General features: G+C 35.0%; 1 protein-coding gene across 3 annotated transcripts in view; it reads left to right on the plus strand.

The window, feature by feature from the left end:
* Window positions 1-23481, plus strand: part of LOC133527595 (zinc finger protein 62 homolog) — a 46037-nt gene that overhangs the window by 16843 nt on the left and 5713 nt on the right. For all 3 annotated transcript variants that reach the window (XM_061864673.1, XM_061864681.1, XM_061864689.1), the window contains one exon: window positions 6375-7527. In XM_061864673.1, the coding sequence (XP_061720657.1) occupies window positions 6375-7527 (1153 nt within the window). The remainder of the gene's footprint in view (window positions 1-6374; window positions 7528-23481) is intronic.

The following is a 23481-nucleotide window of genomic DNA, read 5'->3' on the forward strand; positions in this document are numbered from 1 at the left end:
CGATTCGCACATGTATCGTACAACGTTCTACAGAACATATGCCCATTAAATGTTCGACACAGTAACGTAATATGCTAATATTCGCACTAGTGCGGTAAAGTAGCACCATATGTACTGTAAATAAAGTTGCGATCTAAATGTTTAAATAGTTAATTATATTGTGTTTTGACCAGTATAAAACAAGCTTTAAAATCATTGGAATTTTTTTATTTCAAGCTTTGTATTACATTTTATCAGTCAAAACCTTTGTGACAGAACTTGTGACCTGACTAAATGGATAATTGGCAACATCCATTCCCATTGGCAAAAGTTGACTTTATGATTATGTGGCATGTAGCCAAGTACATTTCACTGCAGTCTCAATGTAGACGGACTCGGTTGTAATAGACTAACAATATACGAGTACTATTCCTCCTTCAATTACTTAGGGCACTAAGAAAGTGTTAAAGCGAAAAAGAAAGGTTTATATGAATGATTATGAATTATTGTTGAAGGACGGTCGCTTCCCGCGTTCTCCTTTCATGATTATGTAGCACCACCATCTGTGCCGTAGCGAAGATTTGTTCACTAAATTTTAGTATTTCTAACTGGATATTATGTATGTTACAAGATACACATAAATGCTTGCGCTTCTGCGAATTTTTGCTTTTCCATCTTGCTTTGCGATGTGTATTTGTCTATGCTCCGCGAAATTTTAATATTCGCATTTAAACAAATATTTTAGGATGATGTTATATTCAGGACATAAAATTTATTAAGGAATCAGTAATGGTTTTACTTTAACTGTTTGGTTTGGTTTAAAATAATACTAAAACTATTTACATTTTAACTGCGTAACTAAATTAATGACAAAATTAAAACAATAACAACACTTGCCCCTAAATCAGGGTTATTCCCACAAGTTACCACCAATTTGTTACCAGTGGTAACTACTGGGATTTTTTCCCCACCTTTTACCACTGGTAACTACTGGGAAAAAAAATCCCACTAAGTAGTTACCACGAACTCGGTTTGGAATAAAACAATAGAAGTAGTATGGTATAAATATAGAGTGTTTTAATAAATAATCATAAGTTGATTTAGTCGATGAGTGTTTCAGAAAACTGCCTTAAAACCGATAAAAAATATTAAAATCAGTGCAAGTGAAAAATAAAATTAGAAAGAAATTAACGTTTGGATATAATTATACTTTAATTTAGAATTTATTTCTCCAACAGAGTATTACAATTCACTTACATAGAGCAATACAAGCAATCATAATACACATTATCTACATAGTGCACAAATAGCATAACATATATTCTAAAACAAAACAACTTATTATTTCTGTAAGAAAAAGTATATGTACTGTGTGAATTGGCAACTCGTAAGCCAGTACAGTGAAATTATCATCGGGCGAGTGCGGGCGGACCGGGCTGTCGCGCGGACCAGCGTATCGTGACCGAGACGTTAATAAAAAGATTGCGCTAGAGATACGCGTTTATACTGGATGGTCTGAGCGGTCAACACGTCCACCGAGCTCGCCCAGCAGTTGGCGATAACAGTCCTACAACATGCAAGAGGTTATGTTACGTGTTAATTTTTAATCGCTACGGCGTCTTATCCTACGCGCCAATAGTTAGTTAAAATGTCATTTTTACGTATAATAAATATTTTACTTTGGTTTTTTTGGAATTATTACATTATATGAATTATTATATGTATTTTTCCTTTTTGCCATGAACCTCGAGAGCATGAGAGCATTTATCTTATTAATTGTAAATTGAATTGATTGTGACGTTATCTATGAAAACTAGATCTTTTGTCAAGGGCGCTTATGCCACACTGCGTAGCGCAGCGTTGTATTTATATAGGAGCATCGTTGATAATTGCTTAAGCGCCATCGACAACAAAATCCGTTTCAATAAATAACGTCACAATTATACGAAGAAACAAACAAATCAGTCAAAAGCCGATTTTTTTATTACTTTTAAGCCAGTTTACTGAAACAGTAATCGACTTGTAATTAAAGGAATTAACTTATAATTAATTCGACTTTTAATTAATTATTGTTAAAGCACTATACTTATACTATTTTTATTAGTATTGAACGCTATCCAAATTTTAGTGGTAACTACTGGGAAAAGAAATTCCCACCTTTTACCAGTAGTAACTACTGGGGAAAAAATGCCAGTATTAGTTACCACCAAACCGAATTCATGGTAACTAGTGGGATTTTTTTTCCCAGTAGTTACCACTGGTAACAACTTGGTGGTAACTAGTGGGAATACCCCCTAAATCATGGTACACAGGCGTATTGGGTATTATAGACTTATAGCCCATTTTATACTGCTGGGAGTTACGAACTTTTTTACTATTAAGTATGCTATACATTACGATTGATATTGGAGTCCACGATTTTAGTATCCCGCACACGCACGAAATGTATAAGGAAAAAAAACAGGGGTCATAATCATAAATTTACTTGTAAATGGACAATTTATAGAGCCTGTGGCTTGCTGTGGTCTTATGGCGTAAGGCAATACGGGTTAGTGTGACCTGTTTACACATTGATTAGTGTTCATTGCGAGTTCATTTGCGGCATTATTCGGATAAACAATCATTATAGTAGTAGTAGCTAGTGCTGGTCGCCATGGTACCAAGGATAAGAATGACAAAGTAAACAATAGCAGGAATAAAACATTATCTGAATATTAAATAAGAGCCAAATCTTTTGACCTTTCCAAGAGACCATAGACCAAATATATGTAAACTAGATTAGCTTTTAAATATTATTGGGATAAAAATAGTTTTTTGTAAGCTAACTATTCGACCATTTTTATTCACGAATGGCTTGAAAGCGCACGTGTATAACGTGTGGCTTGAAAGCGCACATACTTATACATTGGACGTTGGACGTTAAGCTTAACGAGACTATGCGTTGCATCTCTGGCACTATCCTATCTACACCCGTCCTACATATATATACTTAGAATAAGAATAATAATTCGAAAAAAATTATCGTCATTCGCCAATAATTTGGTTGTTCTCAATCGTTAACCGCCATTCTAATTTTGTTCATCTCTGATATGCTACTCGCGTTTAGTAGCAAATGTATGACCTCAAAATAAACACTAATCAATGTATATAAGTACTTGAAACTGGAATTCAAGACCAAAAAAACTACGACAAGGTTGCCACTGCAATAAAATGTTTGTACAATAGTATATTACTTTTACAAAAAAACACGCTAAGTATTTTTTTTATTGGTAATTTTAATTCTATGATTTAAAGACTTATGTGTAATGCAAAAAAGTGCGTTCGTGTGCTAGTCGGAATCCAAAATTGGGAAAGCTGCATAGCTTATTTCATTAAACACACTTACTCTTCAGTGTCTTTACATATTAGAGTTACTACAAAAATATAAACTCGAATTACCCGCGCCAAAATTAGAAATATACCGCAAAAGCCCTCATTATGCAACAATAATATATGTATTATAATCACCTCCCAAATTATTTAAAAGTAAAGGGTCAATACGTATGCAAAGAAGTTGAAATCGTTCCTTGCTGAAAAGGCATATATATTTAATTTTGTAACAACTTGCTTTTTTACCATGGGGCAATAAAATAAACGATTGTGATTATGACTTAATTTTATTTACTTATTTTCACATAAATACGATACGAGACGCCCTAATATAAACTTTAACATCCGTGATTTTTGATTGCAAAGCTGATATTGTACTTATAAACCTTCGCGTATTCATAACATTTGATGCAATCATTTACAAATCTTACATCTAGCTAATCGTCAAAATCGCAAAATAATAGTGTCAAGCTCGCAGAGATGTGGACCATAGTTTATAAAAAGTATTCAAATGCAGAATAGTTTTCAAATTTGTATTTAAAATACAAAATAGGTATTTTAAAAATACTTTAAAATACAAATACTTTGCGATAAAAGGTACTCTTGAATATGTAGTGAATACCTAGTCTGAATTAAAAAATATTACTCGGAATTCACAAGTGGAAAAGGCTTTCTTTATTCTTTAAAAACAGTGTATCAATCAGTCCTCTTGAGAGAAAATTCGTGTTGTTTCTTAGTGTTAACGGGTTGAAAGGACTTTTAAGTGCTGGTTTTTAAAGGTCAATTTATAAAAAAACATTAATTTAGATTTTTAATATTTTACAGCTAGTTAGTATACCTATCGTTGGTTAGTGGAAACGTCTCGTTTGTGTTTCACCAGGGCAGAAAAGTTTATTCACCTCTCATGCCTTGAAGCCTCCAGTTTCCACATTTTTAATCATTCGCTACGCTTGTGGTCATGTGTGGCGTTACTAAACAGATTCACCAGTTCCATGTTAAAATAATGAGAGTTGCAAGAATTATAACGCCTCTTCTGGCATTATAATTCCTACCTACTTTGCCTAATAAAAAAGTGGTTTATATTTTGAAAATCTACCATAGGTATAAAATTGAAAATGCCAGAAAGGGAAAAAGAAACGGTCGGAGCGAGATGTCGCCTTACAAAATTTTAGGAATTTAGGTGACACGTTCTTGAATACAGCGCACGTATCATGAGAAAAAACTATGCAAATCTATTGTTTAAATATGATAATAGAACAAGAGCATAATAATTACCGTTTTCGCTGTGTATTTACTTCACAATCGGCTAAAGAAATCAGCAAAAAAAACTTTTGGTTTATTTTAAGTACTTAGTCCAAAGTATGTTTGTCAAGTTGGTATGCAATTTCATCTGCGTTTTTTACACGTAGTGAAATTAAAAATCAAAAGTGCTATCAACCTTAGTCTATATCCATACGAGAAGTGAGATAGTTTACAAATATGGATGAAAAAATAATATCTCTAATTTTTCCAAATAATATCATTTATTATTAAAGAACGTAGCCGTGTTTTCATGGAAAAGCGGCCCTTCATTTCAGAAAAATAAAATATTATTTGCAGAATATATGAGTATCTATATAGAGATTACCGTACCAAAAGTTTACGTAAATCGTATTAGCCAGTGTGGGATATTTTTTATTATTTATAAAAAGTTTTAAAAAATCATAGCTCAGAAAATAACAGAGATAGGAAGCTAAAACTTACAAGAAATAATACTTGTCATGAGGGCTCTCAATAAAAAAATACTGTAAACATTTCGTGGAAACGCTTTTCCATGAAAACACGGCTACGCTCTTTGCAAACTAACCCCCTTATTCATAAAATTTAGCAAACCTCTGTTAAATTTTCCCACTTTCTGACAAACACAAATAAATATCAATTACCTTTAATTCATAGAACAAAGTTATGATGGAAATTTCCATCACCATGCAAAGAAGGGTTAAAAGTACATACTAACACCACATTATCCCATACAATTTATTCGAGAAAATAAGTAAAGGTCACGCAGCTCGGGGATCTTGGAATGTGGGTACTTAGACAACGATGACTCAGGAGCAAATATCCGTGTTCATCACACGAATAAATGCCCTTACCAGGATTTGAACCTCGGACCATCATGGGCCAGGCAGGTCGTCAATAAGAACAACCATCGTATAATTCTTAGGTGTTACATCAAATGCTAACAAAATCAGGACAGATTTGCTTACATTATTACTTTATTACCCATTTCTATTGAACGCCACGTAATGGCCATGTGTTAGTTATTGCCGAATATATTCTTGTAAGTACAGCGGCTTTTGACAATCGTCACCCGCTTCCTGCTACAATGTCACAATTATATTTATATTTTTTCAAGCTCTTTTGCGCACATTAAAATTTGATCTTACCAAAAAAATACTTTACGAAATTCTTTGTAGTCGTCGGGAGCTCGGGAGGAACCTCAGAACTATTTCAATCTGAATACAATTTAAAAAAGTATGCTACTGTGAAAAGAGAGCGTACTCGTAATAAGGTATAATTTCCCATTACCTAATTAAAAAATAAATAAATAACAGGTACCTTCATAAAGACTGCCAGAAAACGCTGTACATAAAAAAATTGGTACCTTATATCCCATATATGTTTTGCTAAAATTCATAGACAACCTAACGTTATATTATTTTTGTATTTTTATTATTTAGTTTGATATCCACAAATTATTTAAAAAGATTGCTGCATATAAATTCATATTAATTTAAAAGATTTACCATAGTGTATATCGTGTCATTCACGAAGACTTGTGGCTTGACTCGTATAGTAATTGCATTAAAGGTTAGATTTGACAAATCGGTGCATCGTCGTTAATAACACGAATTATATGCATGCCCAGTTTTATATCGTGGACGGTCTTTGGGTAATATCTTGAAAGAAGAACTTTAAAATATTGGTGCTTAATAGTAGTTGAGGAAGAGGTGGCGATGCGCAATAATGGTCTGGAATGTTTCCAGGGTCGAGTTCCACACCGGTGCCACCCAACAGGACCAGTAGTGATTCCGTTTCCTCCATCCAAACTGAAGCTACTAACCAAACAAAACCGTCGCAAGCCTCTGAGCTGGACTCTACTAAAAGGAATAGTCGGAAACGTAGTCATGAAAGTCTGGAAATGGCTTCTGCCAGCAGTAAATCTAACGAATTTCGGCCCACCAATTCAAAACGCGTCGAAGAACTGAAGAGTAGTAACAAGAGGCCTAGGCTAACGGCTAGCAATTATTATATGGATTCAGATTACGAAGACAACAGCGCTTCTCAATTCTCAGGCGAGACGGACTCTGACGAGCCCCTACTGAGAGACGACTTCAAGTGTAAAGTTTGCGGCCGACAGTTCCCCTCGGCAAAAAGCTTAGCCGCGCATTCCAGGATTCATTCAGGCAAAACGAACAAGGCAAAAGATACTTTCCCTGAAAATGTAGTAGTTACTATTCCAAAGAAGAATATCCAGGATGCGACTGATGTAGAAGACAAAATTAGCTGCGATAAATGCGAAAAGACTTTCAAATTAAAAATAATGCTGAAACGTCACCAGGAGACATGCGGAAAGTCACCGCAAAAGACTCCACCCAATACACCGCCCAAGCCAATCCAAAAAGAGCTGTTAATATCGCTGGAACCCATAGACGGTATTCACGTGAAAAGAATAAATTGTAGCATGTGTACAACTACTTTCAAAACTATAGAGAACCTGGAAAAGCACATGAGAGTTGTGCACGCGGCCGTGCTGCCACAAATTAAATCGGAGCCCAAAACGAGCAACGGGAAGGTCTCCGTGCCTTGTATTTACTGTAAAAAACCATTCGACGACTACTATGTACACAGTGAACATTTCAGTAAATGCCCTGAAAGTACTAATGCTACCACATTTTCGTGCCCCGTTTGCAAAAAGGTTACATCAAAAAAGTCGGCATATTTCAAGCACATTAAGGACGTTCACTTCGAGCCGCGGATGTGGGCGCTGAAGCCGGACCAGCTGGAGCAGGAGCAGGCGGCGTCGCAGGAGCTGTTCGAGTGCCGCATGTGCTACAAGCAGCTGGCCACGGAGCAGCTGCTCATCACGCACCTGGCCGCGCACGTGTCTAATATCGAGGAGGCCGGTGACGAGTCCAGGTACGTCTCTTCCCTTCGCCCTCACCCCGCCCGCCATTCCAAACTAGGCTTCCTCACCTTCAAACAAAAAAGGAACCCGTTTAATAGTACCTACATTATTATAGAGGCCGGGAAACGAAGGGCCAGGTAGATATGAACAGTAAAATACGCGGCCGGCAACCCCATTTCTCGGCGAGAATAGTATAGGGCTTTTCTCAAACTTGCAATGAAATAAAAAAAATGTAGACAATTTGTTTTATTCGTAGGTTTACACTGCTAAAAACAAATTACGAATCTACTATTATTTGATGGTTGAATGCCAAGACGTTGTGTCACAATTTGACGTCTTAAAACAAAAGAAGGTTGGTATGATACAGGATTTTAATAGAAAGACAAGATTTTTTCGTGTCTAATACTGTAAATGGATAGTATTAACGTCACTCATAATTAAAAAAATGTAGGGCTATTAGGCCAAGCAATAAGAAGGTATAGAGGGAAATGCTTGGAATACAATTGTTGACTCTGTAACTCGGAGATCAAAGGCTACGGCCGGGGACTTTTGATATGTTCACCTCCTAACTAGTCCAAACAAAGTTACGAAGTCAATTATGTTCCAAGCACTTCCCTCTACAACTTTTTTTTAGCATCGTTGCCTGGCCTTCATTGGTGATCTTCAGAAAGTAAATTACCAATCTTACCAGTGACCTACTCAATATTACCAGAAATATTACTGCAAGGTAAATTCTACACAATAGTACATTACTATAGAGGACGGGAAATGAAACGACGCTCGCTACGCTCGGCCATCTATATCTACTTGGCCTGCAATCCCGTTTCTCGCCGAGGTTTGTATAGTGCTTTTCTCAAACTTGCAATGAAATATTAATTAAAAAAAATAGGATGATGATGATTGTTTCATGTTCTAATGTTATAGGTTATTCAGTGCGTCGGGTTCCATGTGGGAACGAAAAATTGATTATTTTTGCGCTACGGACATACAGCCCTATAAAGATTTCTGCATGACTGAAAAAACACTACAGGGCTGTATCTCCTAAACCGTACGCCGTGGCGCAAAAATAATCAAATTTTCGTTCCCCTTTGAAACCACGTAATAATATTTAACAAACACAAAAAAAGACAAAAAAAAAAACATAATGGCAGAATTTTGCTTATAGGTTTTTTAAGGTTGAATGCCAAGACGTCCCATAATTTGACGTTTAAAAACAAAAGAAGGTTGCCTTACAGGCCTAGGTGTGTAATGCCGTATGAAATTCCTTTACATATCATCTTCAGTCATCGCACCTGATATGTGGTATTTCCGGACCTAATTTGAAGTAAGTTGTGTCAACATTTCATTACAAGTTTGAGAAAACGCTTTTTACCTGTTACAGATCAAGTTTGCTAAGACCTAAATAAAATAAAATATTTGCATTAAAATCAGTTTAATCACAATAATTTTTTGTCTATAAGTATTGATCAAATTGTGTATGACTGTTTGTTACTAAATAAATAGAAAAAAAAAAAAATTATATATAAGTCAATCAATAACGACGATTACAGTCTAAATATCCGTCTGTTTGTCACATTGCAAAATATCTCGAGAACTACTGAATTAAGCTATCAATTTGAAATAGTTGTGAACAACGCTGACACACAAACATTGAGTGTTATTTTTTTTTATTAACCTATGGAGGTAAATACCCAATATGAAGAACGGGCAAAATTTCAAAGTCTAGTTGGTCTTTTTCAAACGCGGAAGGTAGGGTAATATCTGTTTTTTTTTTGGCCGCCGTGTGGTGCCGGCGTTTAGAATAGCACCACCCCATCTCGTCCCGTGGGTGTCGTAAAAGGCGACTAAGGGAAAACCGACGGACGGGCAGCAGCGTCCGTTGAGTATTGTCATCAACACCTACTGCGGTCCCAACTCGCACATCCAACTCAAAATATAACAAAACAAACCCCCATCTTAAAATCAAACACCCACCATCTTTAACTCAACGTGTAAATTCAACCGACCATAAAACTACTCGCATCTTAAAATAAAAATAACCCCCCATCTTAAATCAAAACTCCCATCTTCATAACATTCAACCAGGAACCATGGCCGCCCGTATTTGACGCGGGGACCATGGGTCCATCTAAATCATAACAATAAAGCCGGGTCTTCAACTCGAGCATCATCATTGCTTTTGACTGATGGTGATGCCGGACCCGGCATCGCATAAAACAAACCAGCTTTTCGCAAATGTCACCACGGACACAGGGTCGCCCGTATCATTAGCGAGGGCCCTGTGTCTTCAAATGACACTATAAAACCTAAAAAAAAAAATTGTTTTTTTTTTTTTTCATTCCATGCCATTGACATTTCAGGCGAATCCTTTTTTAATAAAAAATAACATTAATCCCAAAAGGACAAAAATACCTATCTTCGTAGCTTAGAATAATATATCTCATTATAATAGACACAAATCATCTTATACCTTGAAACGAGCAAGATAAGAATCTTTATTGCTTATTCTTATATATATATATATATATATATATATATATATATATATATATATATATATGAAATTTGCTATATGGGGGTTTTCGGCGGCGAAAACTTGATCTAGCTAGGTCTAATCTCTGGGAACAAGTGTATTTTTGGGTTTTAATATGTTTTCCGAGTCAAGTTCGGTCTCCCAGATATAACGAGATAAAGGGTCTAGCAAGCTAAGCTAAGAAGATTGGCCCCCGCAAGGGATTTGGTTGTAATTTGAGGTGCAGTAGTGGCAGGTCCTAAGAACACTGTATGCGTAATATCAGCCTTCGATCTTCTTTTGTTTCAGACTTATCCACGAAAATGTCAAAAAATCAAGGTAATTTTTAAACTGTTATTGCAGCTAAACCAAGCAAGCGAGAGCAACCAAATAAATTCAGAGTTAAGGAGCATAAAATGGGGTTCATAATGAATATTTTTACAGACATTCATTTCCTTGAACTTGGATGAAAAAAATAATGTTATTTTTTTCTGCTCCATTTTTTTGCCACTTCTCGCGGAGACACAACTATCAAAAAAATTACTTGATAAGCCACAATTGTTAACTACGTGTCTATTTAAAAACATTTTGAAAAATCATGGTGCGTCATGTCAAAAAAAAACAATTACGAAGATATGTTTACTATATCATATTATATCAATAGAGTAGTACCTACTACCTAGTGGCAAAAATGTGCCTGTGGTATAACTTCCTCTTTCGTTCATTATGAAATAATTAATTGACACATTTTCTAGCTATTATTTAATTTTTTTTAAAATTTATGCAAATAAGAAACGAAGTGGGTACATAAAAGTATTGGATGTAAAGTCATTGACAAAAACATTTTTTATTACCATTCCATATTAACAAATAACTCGGTACAGCAAACAGAACAATACAATTAAGAAATAGCTATAAAATGTGTAGTTGTAAATGTATGACATATGTACGTCATTGATCAATGACAATTAATTATTTCATAATGAACGAAAGAGGATGTCATACTACAGACTCATTTGCCACTAGGTAGTAGGTACTAGGTACTACTCTATTGATATAATATGATGTAGTAAACTTATGTTCGTAATTGTTTTTTTTTTTTTTAATATGACGCACCATGATTTTTCGAAATGTTTTTAAATGGATACGTAGTTAACAAATGTGGCTTATCACGTAATTTTTTTGATACTTGTGTCTCCGCGAAAAGTGGCAAAAAAATGGAGCAGAAAAAAATTACATTATTTTTTTCATCCAAGTTCAAGGAAATGAATGTCTGTAAAAATATGCATTATGAACCCCATTTTATGCTCCTTAATTCTGAATTTATTTGGTTGCTCTCGCTTGCTTGGTTTAGCTGCAATAACAGTTTAAAAATTACCTTGACTTTTTGACATTTTCGTGGATAAGTCTGAAACAAAAGAAGATCGAAGGCTGATATTACGCATACAGTGTTCTTAGGACCTGCCACTACTGCACCTCAAATTACAACCAAATCCCTTGCGGGGGCCAATCTTCTTAGCTTAGCTTGCTAGACCCTTTGAATATAGTTGAGTTTCATTATGCAAAACGGAACTTAATCGCAATAGAGTTTGACTCACCATATCGACCGAATCGATTCCGCTCGTGTCAAATCATTTCAGTCACGTCCAATTGTGAAGGTATGTTCAATTAAATCATCACCAATATAATTGATTATATGGGTTTTGCAGATTTAATCGAGAATCGTAAAAAAACCTATCTAATTTGCACTGTCACAAGTGTCACAACCCTATAATTTCTATTTCACAAGTGTCAGCTTACCTTTCGAGTTTTGGACTTTTAAAAACATTTATTTTTTTAGTAAGACAAAAACTATTAATAGTCGAAGTTTATCAACGAAAACATACAAATGGTCACACTTCTATCTTGATAACTTTCTTTTTAATTATGAAAAAACATTTCCAAAGTTTGCCATGTTTTGAAAGCTTGTTTTATACTGATCAAAACTTTATATAATTATTTTAAAATTTAGGTCGGGTCTTTATTTACTAATCGTTTACTTTGGGATTTTCTTTAGATGGGAATACTCAGCTGCATTGTAAAAAAATATTCTTGTCAAAAGATAGTAAAAATCAGCGCCACATTAATAAAATAGGTGAAGTTGTTTATTTGTATACCTACCTAGTTTAATATAACGTTATTTTATCACCAGCATTTAGTTCTTTCACCAGTCTGTATTTCAACTAATACCCTACAAAGTTAGGGTACTTTTCAGTGACACGCTAATTTTTGACTGCCATCCAACTAGTAGGTTTGGTAAAACACGTACAGTTGCAATTTTGGCAATTCAATCTACATGAATTATATATTTTAAGAAAACTAAAAGATCGGGCTTTTGTTTTATATAAGATTCAACCCTGTAAAAAAGAGAAAAATAATAGGGATCAAAATCACCTTGAACAGGTCGCGTATTTTATGCATGTTATAAAAAATAAAAAAATTCCGAATATTACATAGAATTGTGCAAACCTGAGACAGCAAATTACGTTAAATTATATTGTAAGTAATTCAGCATTAAATAAGCTTTCAAACCAAATGTATGAATAATAAGGGGTCTGTTTTTACAGCTATTTTATCAGTCAAAACCTTTTTGACAGAACTTCTGACTAAGTATTTACATGAGATAATTGAAAGTTTGTACGGAACCCTCGGTGCACGAGTTAAACGCACTCGCACTGTTTTTTTTATTAGTGGTCTTTTCTGTAAAGTGATAATACAGTAATACACTTTATTTCTTAGATTCAACACACCTATGAAAACTTTACTACATGTACTCTTGAGTCGTGCAAAGTTCCGAACTAATAAGGAAAGGTACCCAACTGTCCGGTTCCGATTTGATTTAGAGGTATATTTGTTATAGAGTAGTCTACGCTTTTTTTAGCTGCCCAAACTCAACCTATTGCGAGAAATTGTCCTCTAAAGTATTAAAAAATTACTAAATCTTCTAACTCCTATAGAAAAGTGATCTTCATCCAACGATGTTCCAGTTTTTTCAACCCCTCTAAAAATATTTTTTGCCAAACCCTGAAAAATATGCTTCAGTTTCAGCTATGACTTCCTCATTTGATGAAAATATTTTCCCACCAAGCCATTTCTTCATGTTTGGGAATAAATAAAAATCACATGGGGCCAAATCTGGGGAATAAGGTGGGTGGGGCAGTATTTCGTAACGCAATTCTACTAATTTGGCTGTTGCGACTGCTGACGAGTGTGCAGGGGGATTGTCGTGGTGAAAAAGGATTTTCTTCTTTGCCAGATGTGGCCGTTTTTTCAGAACTTCTGCGTTACATTTTTCCAACAAAGTAGCATAATAAGGGCCATTTATTGTTTTACCATTCTCTAAATAATCTATATAAATAACCCCTTGGCTGTCCCAAAAAACAGTGGCCATTACCTTTCCTGCCGAATTAACGGTTTTCGCTTTCTTCGGGGCCCGTTCGTTAGCAGAAGTCCACTGTTTTGACTGATTTTTCGTCTCTGGCGTATAATGGTCGATCCACGTTTCATCTACCGTCACAAACGACGTAAAAATTCATTAGGATTACGCTTGAATTTGGCTAAGCATTGCTCGGAAGTTGTTTCACGAAGTCTTTTTTGATCGAGTGTCAGCAAACGCGGCACCCATCTTGCGGAAAGCTTTTTCATATTCAAAATATTATGCAAGATATGAAAAACTCGTTCAGATGAAATGTGTACAGTCTCGGCTATCTCACTAATCTTCACTCAACGGTCATCCAAAACAATATCGTGAACTTTATTCACGACATCATCAGTGGTCACTTCAATCGGCCTTCCAGAGCGTTCTGCGTCATTGGTAGTGGTACGTCCAGAACGAAATTCTGTAAACCACTTATGTACCATTCCTTGAGAAGGAGCAGATTCCCCATAATATTTTTTTAAACAGTTTTCAGTCTCTTAAATAGTTTTTCCACGTAAAAAGTAATGTTTAATTAACACACGAAATTCGCTTTTCTCAATTTTCCGACAATTTTCCGATCGTATTTGACATATGCCTCAACAACTTTTTTATTGCCCCGCCTTATTAAAAAAAAAAAACTGCCAGCTACCAAGGAGTTCAGAATTGTAATTAAAAAGTTTATATGTTAAAATGATATCTGTTTTACATAAAGTCACTGACTTCTCAAACCGCCCTCGTAAGCTCAAGTTTTCCTAAAAAAACACCGGTCTTTATGTTTATCTTTAGCGATAAGATATTATAAAACTTCGAATATCGATTTTTTTTGGAAAAATTTTATTTATTTTTTCCTGCTCTCAAACATACACTTAGGAGCAAAACTGTTTCAATAGTAGCATATTAGTAGAATGTGGAGAAGTTGATGTCGATCAAAGGGAGGGGCACATGATTAATACATAAGAGTACTCCTTTAAATTCTCTACCAATCCGCCTAACATATGATGTACTTGGCATTTACGGTTTTTTTGTAATTTCGAAACGAAAAGTAGAAAAAAAATCACTTTTGTTATTTTTTCCAATATTTTTATTTCCTCCTATGGAAACTCCAAATAGGGAACCATATATAATTAGAAACTCTGCCACTATAAAATCATGAAATTATTTTAATGGGGCATATTTTTGAAGTTACTTTTAGGTGACTCATAGTTCGGTGCAAAAGTGTACCCTTAAAAACAGCCATAGAAAGTGTCTGTTAGTTCAATGTTAAAGACGACTATTTTTCTGCCATAACTAAAAACTATGTTCACGATATAAACAGTTGGCACCTCATTATAGAGAGCCTAAATTTCTTAATTATGTATTTGTATCCTATTTGGAATTTTTCATAGGAGGAACTAGAAATATTGGAAAAAATAAAAATGTGTTTTTTTTTCTACTTTTCGATTCGAAATTACAAAAAAACCGTAAATGCCAAGTACATCATATATCCTACTCTTGGGACAGTTTTGCACCTAAGTGTATACTCAAACCAGCCATCAACTAGTAAGTTGCTTGAGCCTCTGTAGGAGTTAGAAGATTTAGTAATTTTTTAGTACTTTGGAGGACAACTTCTCCCAATAGGTTGAGTTTGGGCAGCTAAAATAAATTAATAGTTTAAAAACACTAGAAAAACACGCTTTTTAACCTTGAAACCCGATCGTGTTCAAAGTCCATTACGTGACCTTTCTCACAAGTGCAAACACGATTATGATACGATATTCCATCATGGAATGCCAGTGCCTATCTTTCGGCTTCATCATCAGACCTTGAAACCTAATCGTGGTCAAAGTTCATTACAAGACTTTTCTAACAAATCCAATCACAGCTATGATACGATGTTCCATCATGAAGTTCCAGTTCATATCTTCCGGCTTCATCATCAGATCAGTTCGACAGTACCATATTATTGTATTGTCATCAGAACTACATTGGTACAGCTGCCAATTTTCATGACGCTACGATCCTTGGAAGATGGTTAAATTAGTTACCTTAGATCCATTACATAGTTACATACAGATCGACCTAATAAAAGCGTGTTAAAAATACCTGTCTGTTATTTTAGACTATAACATATATAAATATAAATTAAATCGGAACCGGACAGTTGGGTACCTTTCCTTGTAAGTCCTATTCGCGTTAGATAAGAAATTTGAGTGAAAGAGCCAAAAGATGATAATGACTTATGCATAATGGTTATAGAGCTGCGCAAATAACCATTAACTTATTTAATTAGTCTCGTATCTTACCACCTTTTGGGAATCTTACTGGGAAGATTGGTAAGTTACTGGTAATATTTCCAAACAGAATGGTAATGGGAATATTATCGCGGCACATCACTAGAAGTAGGTAAGCCAAGTAAGTCATGTCAACATTTCATTGCAAGTTTAAAACAATTATTTGTTGCAAACTGTCCGTCTATTCTTGACCCTTTTTCTGCATGAAGGTATCGAATTGAAACGTACACTTACTTCCGAATAGATTCATACCAAATCTTTGATTTCCCTTGAATTTCTAAGTAATCTCAAAAAAATAAATATATGTCCATTTTTTCATTAGAAAACCATAAGGATGATTTTGATTACCTCAAGAAAGCCGCTTTCCGTATCGTGATCGATATTCATAGATTTGTCGTACCCAAAATCTCTATATCTTTTTCGGTTTTGTTTTTTCTTTTGGATTGCTTTGAAAAGCAAAATAAAATATACACGAGCCATGGCAGTGTATATGTGCAGCACCATTTTGAGCAACTGACTGAGAGACTTCATCGTGCCGAGCACACTGGCTCGGCTAAGGCAAGTGTGCTCACTAAAATGTACACGAGCACGCTGCCGCGCGAGGACGTGTGTTAGCTTCCCGAGGAAATTTCCTCGCAAGGCGGCTCGCTCTGTGTGAACCCGCCTATTTATGAAAATCTTGATGGTAATTTTTTTTTTCTAATAGGTTCCTCCGACGCGGATCCGCATACGAGGGCTTAATTCGTACTTTGCCATTTTTTGGATGTTGAACCCATTACCTATATACAATACTCATTAGCTGCAAAATTGCATTTAAAGTATAGGAATGAATTCATCCATGAACTCCTAAGTATGTAAATATTTTAGAAATAGAGACAAATACCGGCCACGTCCTTGTCGGTCGATTCTTGCATAATGGAGGGTTCCGAATATGAAAAGCCATACAAGCAAGAGGGCGTCGTACTTATGCGGCACCTATGTCCTATTAAAAAGAGAAGTTCTTTATTGAAAAAAGTTTATTAGGCTGCGTTTCAACCAGAGATGTGCAAGGATGCTTAGCGAGGGATGTGTTTAATAAGAACCAATTAAATAGTGTTGGACTTTCGAAGCAATTAGTTTCAAAGATAAGTAGTTAGTTTAATCAAAAAGCTTGTTTTTGACACCTATCATGTGATGTGCCACACAATTATTATAATGGGAGATACGTTATATGTAGAGTATATAGACTATGGTAAAATTAAACTAAAGTCGTCTCCTTCACGATTTTCGTAAACATCTCTTCTAAATACCTAAAAGTGGTATGGATGTGTTCCTCGTTATCTCCAGAATACGAATTGACCGGTTTTAGTTTATGGGGGGGGGGGGGGGGGGGGGACAGATGGCGGCCGACCATCATTGATATTTTTTCACATCTTGAATGCTATGGGACTGATCAGTTCGTGTGAGGTGTCGTTTGAAAGATAATTAAACGTACTATTAATGTTGCTTATAGTCATAACTGTAGTAGTTTACAAAATATTTGAAAATATGTAATTTTTTACCGTGCATGGTTGGCATAAGTACTGATAAAACATGCTCCAGACTCAATAAATTATAACCAGTGATCGGATTTCCCGGTGCAACACGGGGTGAATGACCTCAAACATTATACTAATATGGATATACCCCGCGATCCGACAACTTATATTGTTGAATAAGTTACTGGCTATATTACATTCGGTAAATTTTAGTAAAATTTTGTCGCGAAAAAGAAATATTTTCGGAAAATAAGTGTATGTGCATTGTGCATATAATAAGTGTTAGTATTTTCTTTAAGTATTCATCATAACTCTTAGGTATAGGTTTTTTAAAATATGCATATAATAATAAAATAGCAAAAAATAAAAAAATGCATACAAACACATTATAAACCTACCTAACCTAGGATGCCGCCAGGGCGTTCATTATTATGCAATTTCGATATATGTACTTTCAACAATTACAAAAGATAGGTTGTAATACTCTGTTTAAAACTGACCTCGGTATCAATGTGTTGTTTACGTCCTCGGTGTTATTTAAGTATGAAGACTTAACATAGGTAACACAACACACTATAATAAATATATATTTTACCAAACAATTATGGCTTACTAGGTTGTATAAAATTGAAATAGCATATAATTATTTTCTCTAAGTCCAGTTAGAGTTAGCCACATTAGTCGTGATACAGGATAGCCAATCACAGAGTCCACAAAACAAGCCAAAGTCTTCTAATTAGCAAACAACTAAAAATCGCCACCGAACTTAAAGAATCGAAGAACATAATTAAACATATTTCAGTCATCCAGTCAGTTTGACAAATCACTAATATTTATATGTTTTCTTGCTTTGCACCATAAGTGGCCAGTAACATTAAGATATCGAATGATATATGTATACAACCTATTGAAGTATTGATAAACCGCGTTATATGTGATAATAAGAACAAGTAATATACAGGTTTACCATTAAATTAAACATTAAAGAATATTCAATGCATTAATAAAGATTTAGTTTACGAGTATATTCGTAATTTGAGCTGCCTATCTGAGTATACCTATCATATCGATATAATTTTTTTCACACGAAATCCGGGAATTTTGGTCATATCCATATTACGATTTCTACTTGGTATCCCACGGTGTTGCACCGGAAAATTCGATCACTGATTATAACTTTACCGCAATTAATGTAATTACAAAATATACGGGACATTTCATTAGCATTAATGGTCCTGCATAATTTCTTCTTCTCTTAAAAATATAAGTTTTATTGGTGTATGATATTATTATTAATATCACACACACCAATAAAACTTATATTTTTGAAAAGCCAATGAAATGTCCCGTATATTTTGTAAGGACATTAATGGCGGTAAAGTTATAATTTATTGAGTTAGAAGCACTTTAAAAATATTAGAGAAAATGTTACATGTTTACCTAGTGACCTAAATAATTTGAGAAAGAGTTAAATTTGCAAAGCATCCGACTTGGCAAATTTACTAAATGTAAAATATTTTTATTTGTGGTACACCGCATTTGATTTAAGAAAAAATAAACAATATTCGTTAATATCGGTTTTAATGATAGTCATAGTAACATTAGGACAATATTGAGTAATACTATCGATTTTTATTTAGTATTTGACGTTCTAATTTATAGTTTTTGTTTTGCTTATTGATTAATCGGTCACCTTAACATCGTGCTATAGGCTTAGCTTGTAAATAAGACTATAATAACAGTATAAGATGTACTAAGGTCTTAAATATCGCTCGTTCGACTGTAAGTCATACAAGAGAGTTAAGTAGCGATTGAAATACAAACAGCTATAAAAGGCGTTTTATCGCCTGTTTAGAACCTTAAGTGCAAACTGCAGCTTCTTATTACTCATATAGTTAGATGTTAAGGTTGTATAATTCACTTTGAGCTAACACTAGCTGCTTAACATGCATTATAGCGGCCAAAACAGCTACTGTGGACCTTAAAGCTTTAGATGAGCCTCTTTGAACACTTTTATGTCACCAAGCCTGTAGGCTAAGACTATGTAGCTATTCTAGAACCGCTCTAACGTCTTTAGCTAACAAAATAGGAAAATCTAGTGTACTACATTATAAAATAAAATAGTTATTAATATAGGTTTAGTATATTAGGTAATAAGTTACTAATATAATATGGAAATTTAATTCTGAAATAAATGTTTATTTAATTTAATTTAATTTAATTTAATAGGGACTAAGTGTCGCCTAATTGTTTGTTGGGATTTATATAACGATGCGCAGTGACCTATGCTAAACAAAACTCATCATTAATTGGTTGTGTAGTATCATATACAAAAAAAAAACTTATTTTTTGGGAAGTGCATAAAAATTCCGAATATTCTTTTAATAACATTGATTGCGTCAAAATTATAATTTATTGAGTTAGAAGCATATTTTAGCTGTACTTATGCTATTCGTGTACGTTAATAAATGATGTTGTAAATGACAACAGTTATGACTATAGTTGCTGGGAAAAAAATAATAGCACGTTTAATATTCTTTCAAACGACACCTCACACGAATTGATCGGTAAAATAGAACTGGAGAAATATTGAAAAGTCTACGACGGCGACGGTCGGCCGCCATTTTTGTGACGGTGCGTAGTGATCCATACTGAATAAAATTCGTCATTACTTGGTTATATAATATTATACACCAATAAACTTTGTTTTTGGAAAGTTAATGAAATTGACCGCAAATTTTGTAATAACATTATTTACGGTAAAGTTATAATTTATTGAGTTAAAACTGTTAGAAGCATGTTTTGTCAGTACTTAACGAGGAGCATATCCATACGAGTTTAAGATATTTAGAAGAGATGTCGACGACTTTCGTCGAGAAAGGCCAGTTTACTCCAGATAATTTACGAGGGGCGTCTGAAAAGTTCTAAGCCTAAGATAGAAAAAAAAAACAATTTACCAAAATGAATTTATGTTTATTTATCAATATAATCATTTTTTATACAGTGCTTTTAGGGCATTAAAAAATGCTTTATCTTGCCCTTCAAAATGCTCCTGTACAGCTGCCTTCATCTCTTCGTCACTTCTAAATCGCTTTCCCCTCAACTCTTTCTTTAAATTATTAAATAGAAAATAATCGCTTGGGGCTAGATCTGGGCTGTGCTCCTGTACAGCCGCCTTCATCTCTTCGTCACTTCTAAATCGCGTTCCCCTCAACTCTTTCTTTAAATTATTATAGAAAATAATCGCTTGGGGCTAGATATGGGCTGTACGGTGGGTGGTCAATTTCGTCAAAACCAACTTCCTTCAGAGCACGCCTCGCAACATTAGCGCTGTGAACGGTGCGTTGTCTTGCAAAAACAAAATGCGATAACTTAGTTTACCCCGCCTTTTCTCAACTATGGCTTGTCGCACCTGTCTTATTAGATTCGCATAATGAGTTCCGTTTATCGTAGAGCTTTTTTCTAAATAATTGATTAAAATAATGCCATCACAGTCCCAAAACACCGTAGCCATTAACTTAGAGGCCGACTTTTGCACTTTAATTTTCTTCGGCGGCTTTTCACCCTTTTCTATCCACTGCATCGATTCACACTTACACTCCGGATCATACTGCCTGATCCATGTTTCATCAACATTTACTATTCGGGAACAAACTTCATCTAAATCATCTTCTCACAATTCTAAAAACGCCCTTGAAGTTTGAACACGGCGTTCTTTATCGAAGGCCGTCAGCATTTTCGGTACCCAACGAGCACTGACTTAACTCATGTACAAATGTTCATGTAAAATTTCTCCAACTCTTTCTTTATATCTAAGACCTCGGCTATTTGCCAAACCTTAATTCTTCTATCTTCTAATACCAGCTTTTTGGCTCTTTCTACGTTTTCACCGGTCACTACCGATATTGGCCGCCCTGAGCGGGGTCGTCTTCGATCGATTCCCGTCCGAGTTTAAATAAGCGACTCCACTTTTTGACCGTGGCATAAGAAGGCCCAGAAGCACCGTAAATAATAGCCATTTTCTCAACCTTGTAATGAAATGTTGACATGACATTTCAAATTAGGTCCGGAAATACTACATATCAGGTGCGATGAGTGAAGATGATATGTAAAGGAATTTCATACAGCCTTACACACTTAGGCCTGTAAGGCACCTTCTCTTGTTTTTTTGTCGTCAATATATGGCACGTCTTGGCATTCAACCATAAAAAACCTATAAGCAAAATTCTGCCATTGTGCTTTTTTTTTGTCATTTTTGTGTTTTTTTGCTTTTATGCGTTTGTTAAATATTATTTTAGATTTCTGCATGACTGAAAAAAAACTTTATAGGGCTGTATCTCCTAAACCGTGCGTCGTAGCGCAAAAATAATAAAATTTTCGTTCCCCTTATAATAAACTCAAAGTAATAATAAAAAAACACAAACAAGAAAAAAAGGTAAAAGAAGAAAAAAAAAGAAAGAAAAAAAGCGCAATGGCGTGAATCGTAGCGCCAAAATAATTACATTATTGTTCCCCTTCAATACCCCACGCACTAAATAACCTATCACATTAGGACATGAAACAATCATCATCATCGTCATCCATTTTTTTTTTATTAGTATTTCATTGCAAGTTTGAGAAAAGTACTATACGAGGGTTGCTACTTATATATCCGGAAACAAAAAAACAAACAAACGTACACGGCTGAAAATGGTTTTATAGTTTTTCAAAGTATTCCCCTTGATGATCTATGCACTTTTGCATTCGTGTAAACCAATTTTTGAAGCACTTCTGCCACTCCGCCTGAGGTACCTCCATAACTTGTTGTTTGAATGCGTCGACAGCATCTTCAGCGGTCAAAAATCGTTGACCGCGTAATTTTTTTTTATATTGGGAAATAAATAAAAATCATTGGGTGCCAAGTCAGGGCTGTACGGCGGATGACCCGTTAATTCCACATTTTGACCTTCCAAAAATAGAGTTGTTTCGCGTGACGTATGACAGCTGGCATTGTCATGATGAAGAATGATTCTTCGTCGCTGGTTTGTTTTACTAATTTGTTCAAATACTTCCGGTAAGCAAATGGTCGTGTACCAATCTGAATTAACCGTTTTACGGTTCTGCATATGATCCCGGTTTCCGGATATATAAATAGCAGCCCTCGTAAAAATCTCTGCGAGAAACGGGGTTGCCGGCCGCGTATCCCTACCTGACCTCGCTACGCTCGGCCGTCTATATCTACTTGGCCTGCAACCCTTCGGTTCCCTTCCTCTGTAGTACCTCAAAAATACACTGCGGTGATTCGTCACTTTTTGTTAGGAACTTAATTACAGCACAGTGCAAAATTTTCGTAATATTCGTTGGTAATTCACACATGATGTACTTTTCCGTTGAATATCCCGAAACAGAATAATAAAAATGTGACATGCTTTTAAAATAATTTGTTTTTAAATGGCCTTTCTAGTGGTCAGTATCATAAACGCATATATAACCACGAAATACCTGAGGCTTAGAACTTTTCAGACGCTCCTCGTCTTCCTACTGCCTGCCGCATGAAACTTTTATTTTATGAAAGAAAATATCGTCAGGTGACAAGAAAAACTCGCCAATTACCACCACAAGTACATAGCTATAATGAACCATTTTACTAATAAAATAAGGTTCATTTTTGATATTGATGATAATTACTTTTTAGTAATTAGTGAGTTTTGCTACCTGACGATATGTTCCTGAACACAAATAAATAGGGTTACATATTTTGAATTAATTAAAAAAAAATCTCAATTTTTACCGACTTGCCTAACGAACGAACTAAGTTCCAATGGAAAGTATACAACTTGTACAACATAAATCAATCAGGTTGTCTATCTTTTTCGGTCACTATGATGTGGTAACCGTGTTTAAACAGGTGACTTTATATCGATAATTGCGCTCATCTGCCTGACGCTTGAATTATATATCAAAATGATGGTAATTTTTTTGCGACCACAGTGATATAGGGTTTCCTGCGAAAATCCGATCACAAATAATGGTTGCTAGGCTTTTAAATAAGGTAATAAATGAATAGTTAAAAAAAAACACTAGAAAAACACGCTTTTTAACCTTGAAACCCGATCGTGTTCAAAGTCCATTACGTGACCTTTCTCACAAGTGCAAACACGACTATTATACGATATTCCATCATGGAATGCCAGTGTCTATCTTTCGGCTCCATCATCAGACCTTGAAAC

Source organism: Cydia pomonella, chromosome 1, assembly GCF_033807575.1.
Source record: "Cydia pomonella isolate Wapato2018A chromosome 1, ilCydPomo1, whole genome shotgun sequence".
Taxonomy (NCBI): Eukaryota; Metazoa; Arthropoda; class Insecta; order Lepidoptera; family Tortricidae; genus Cydia; species Cydia pomonella.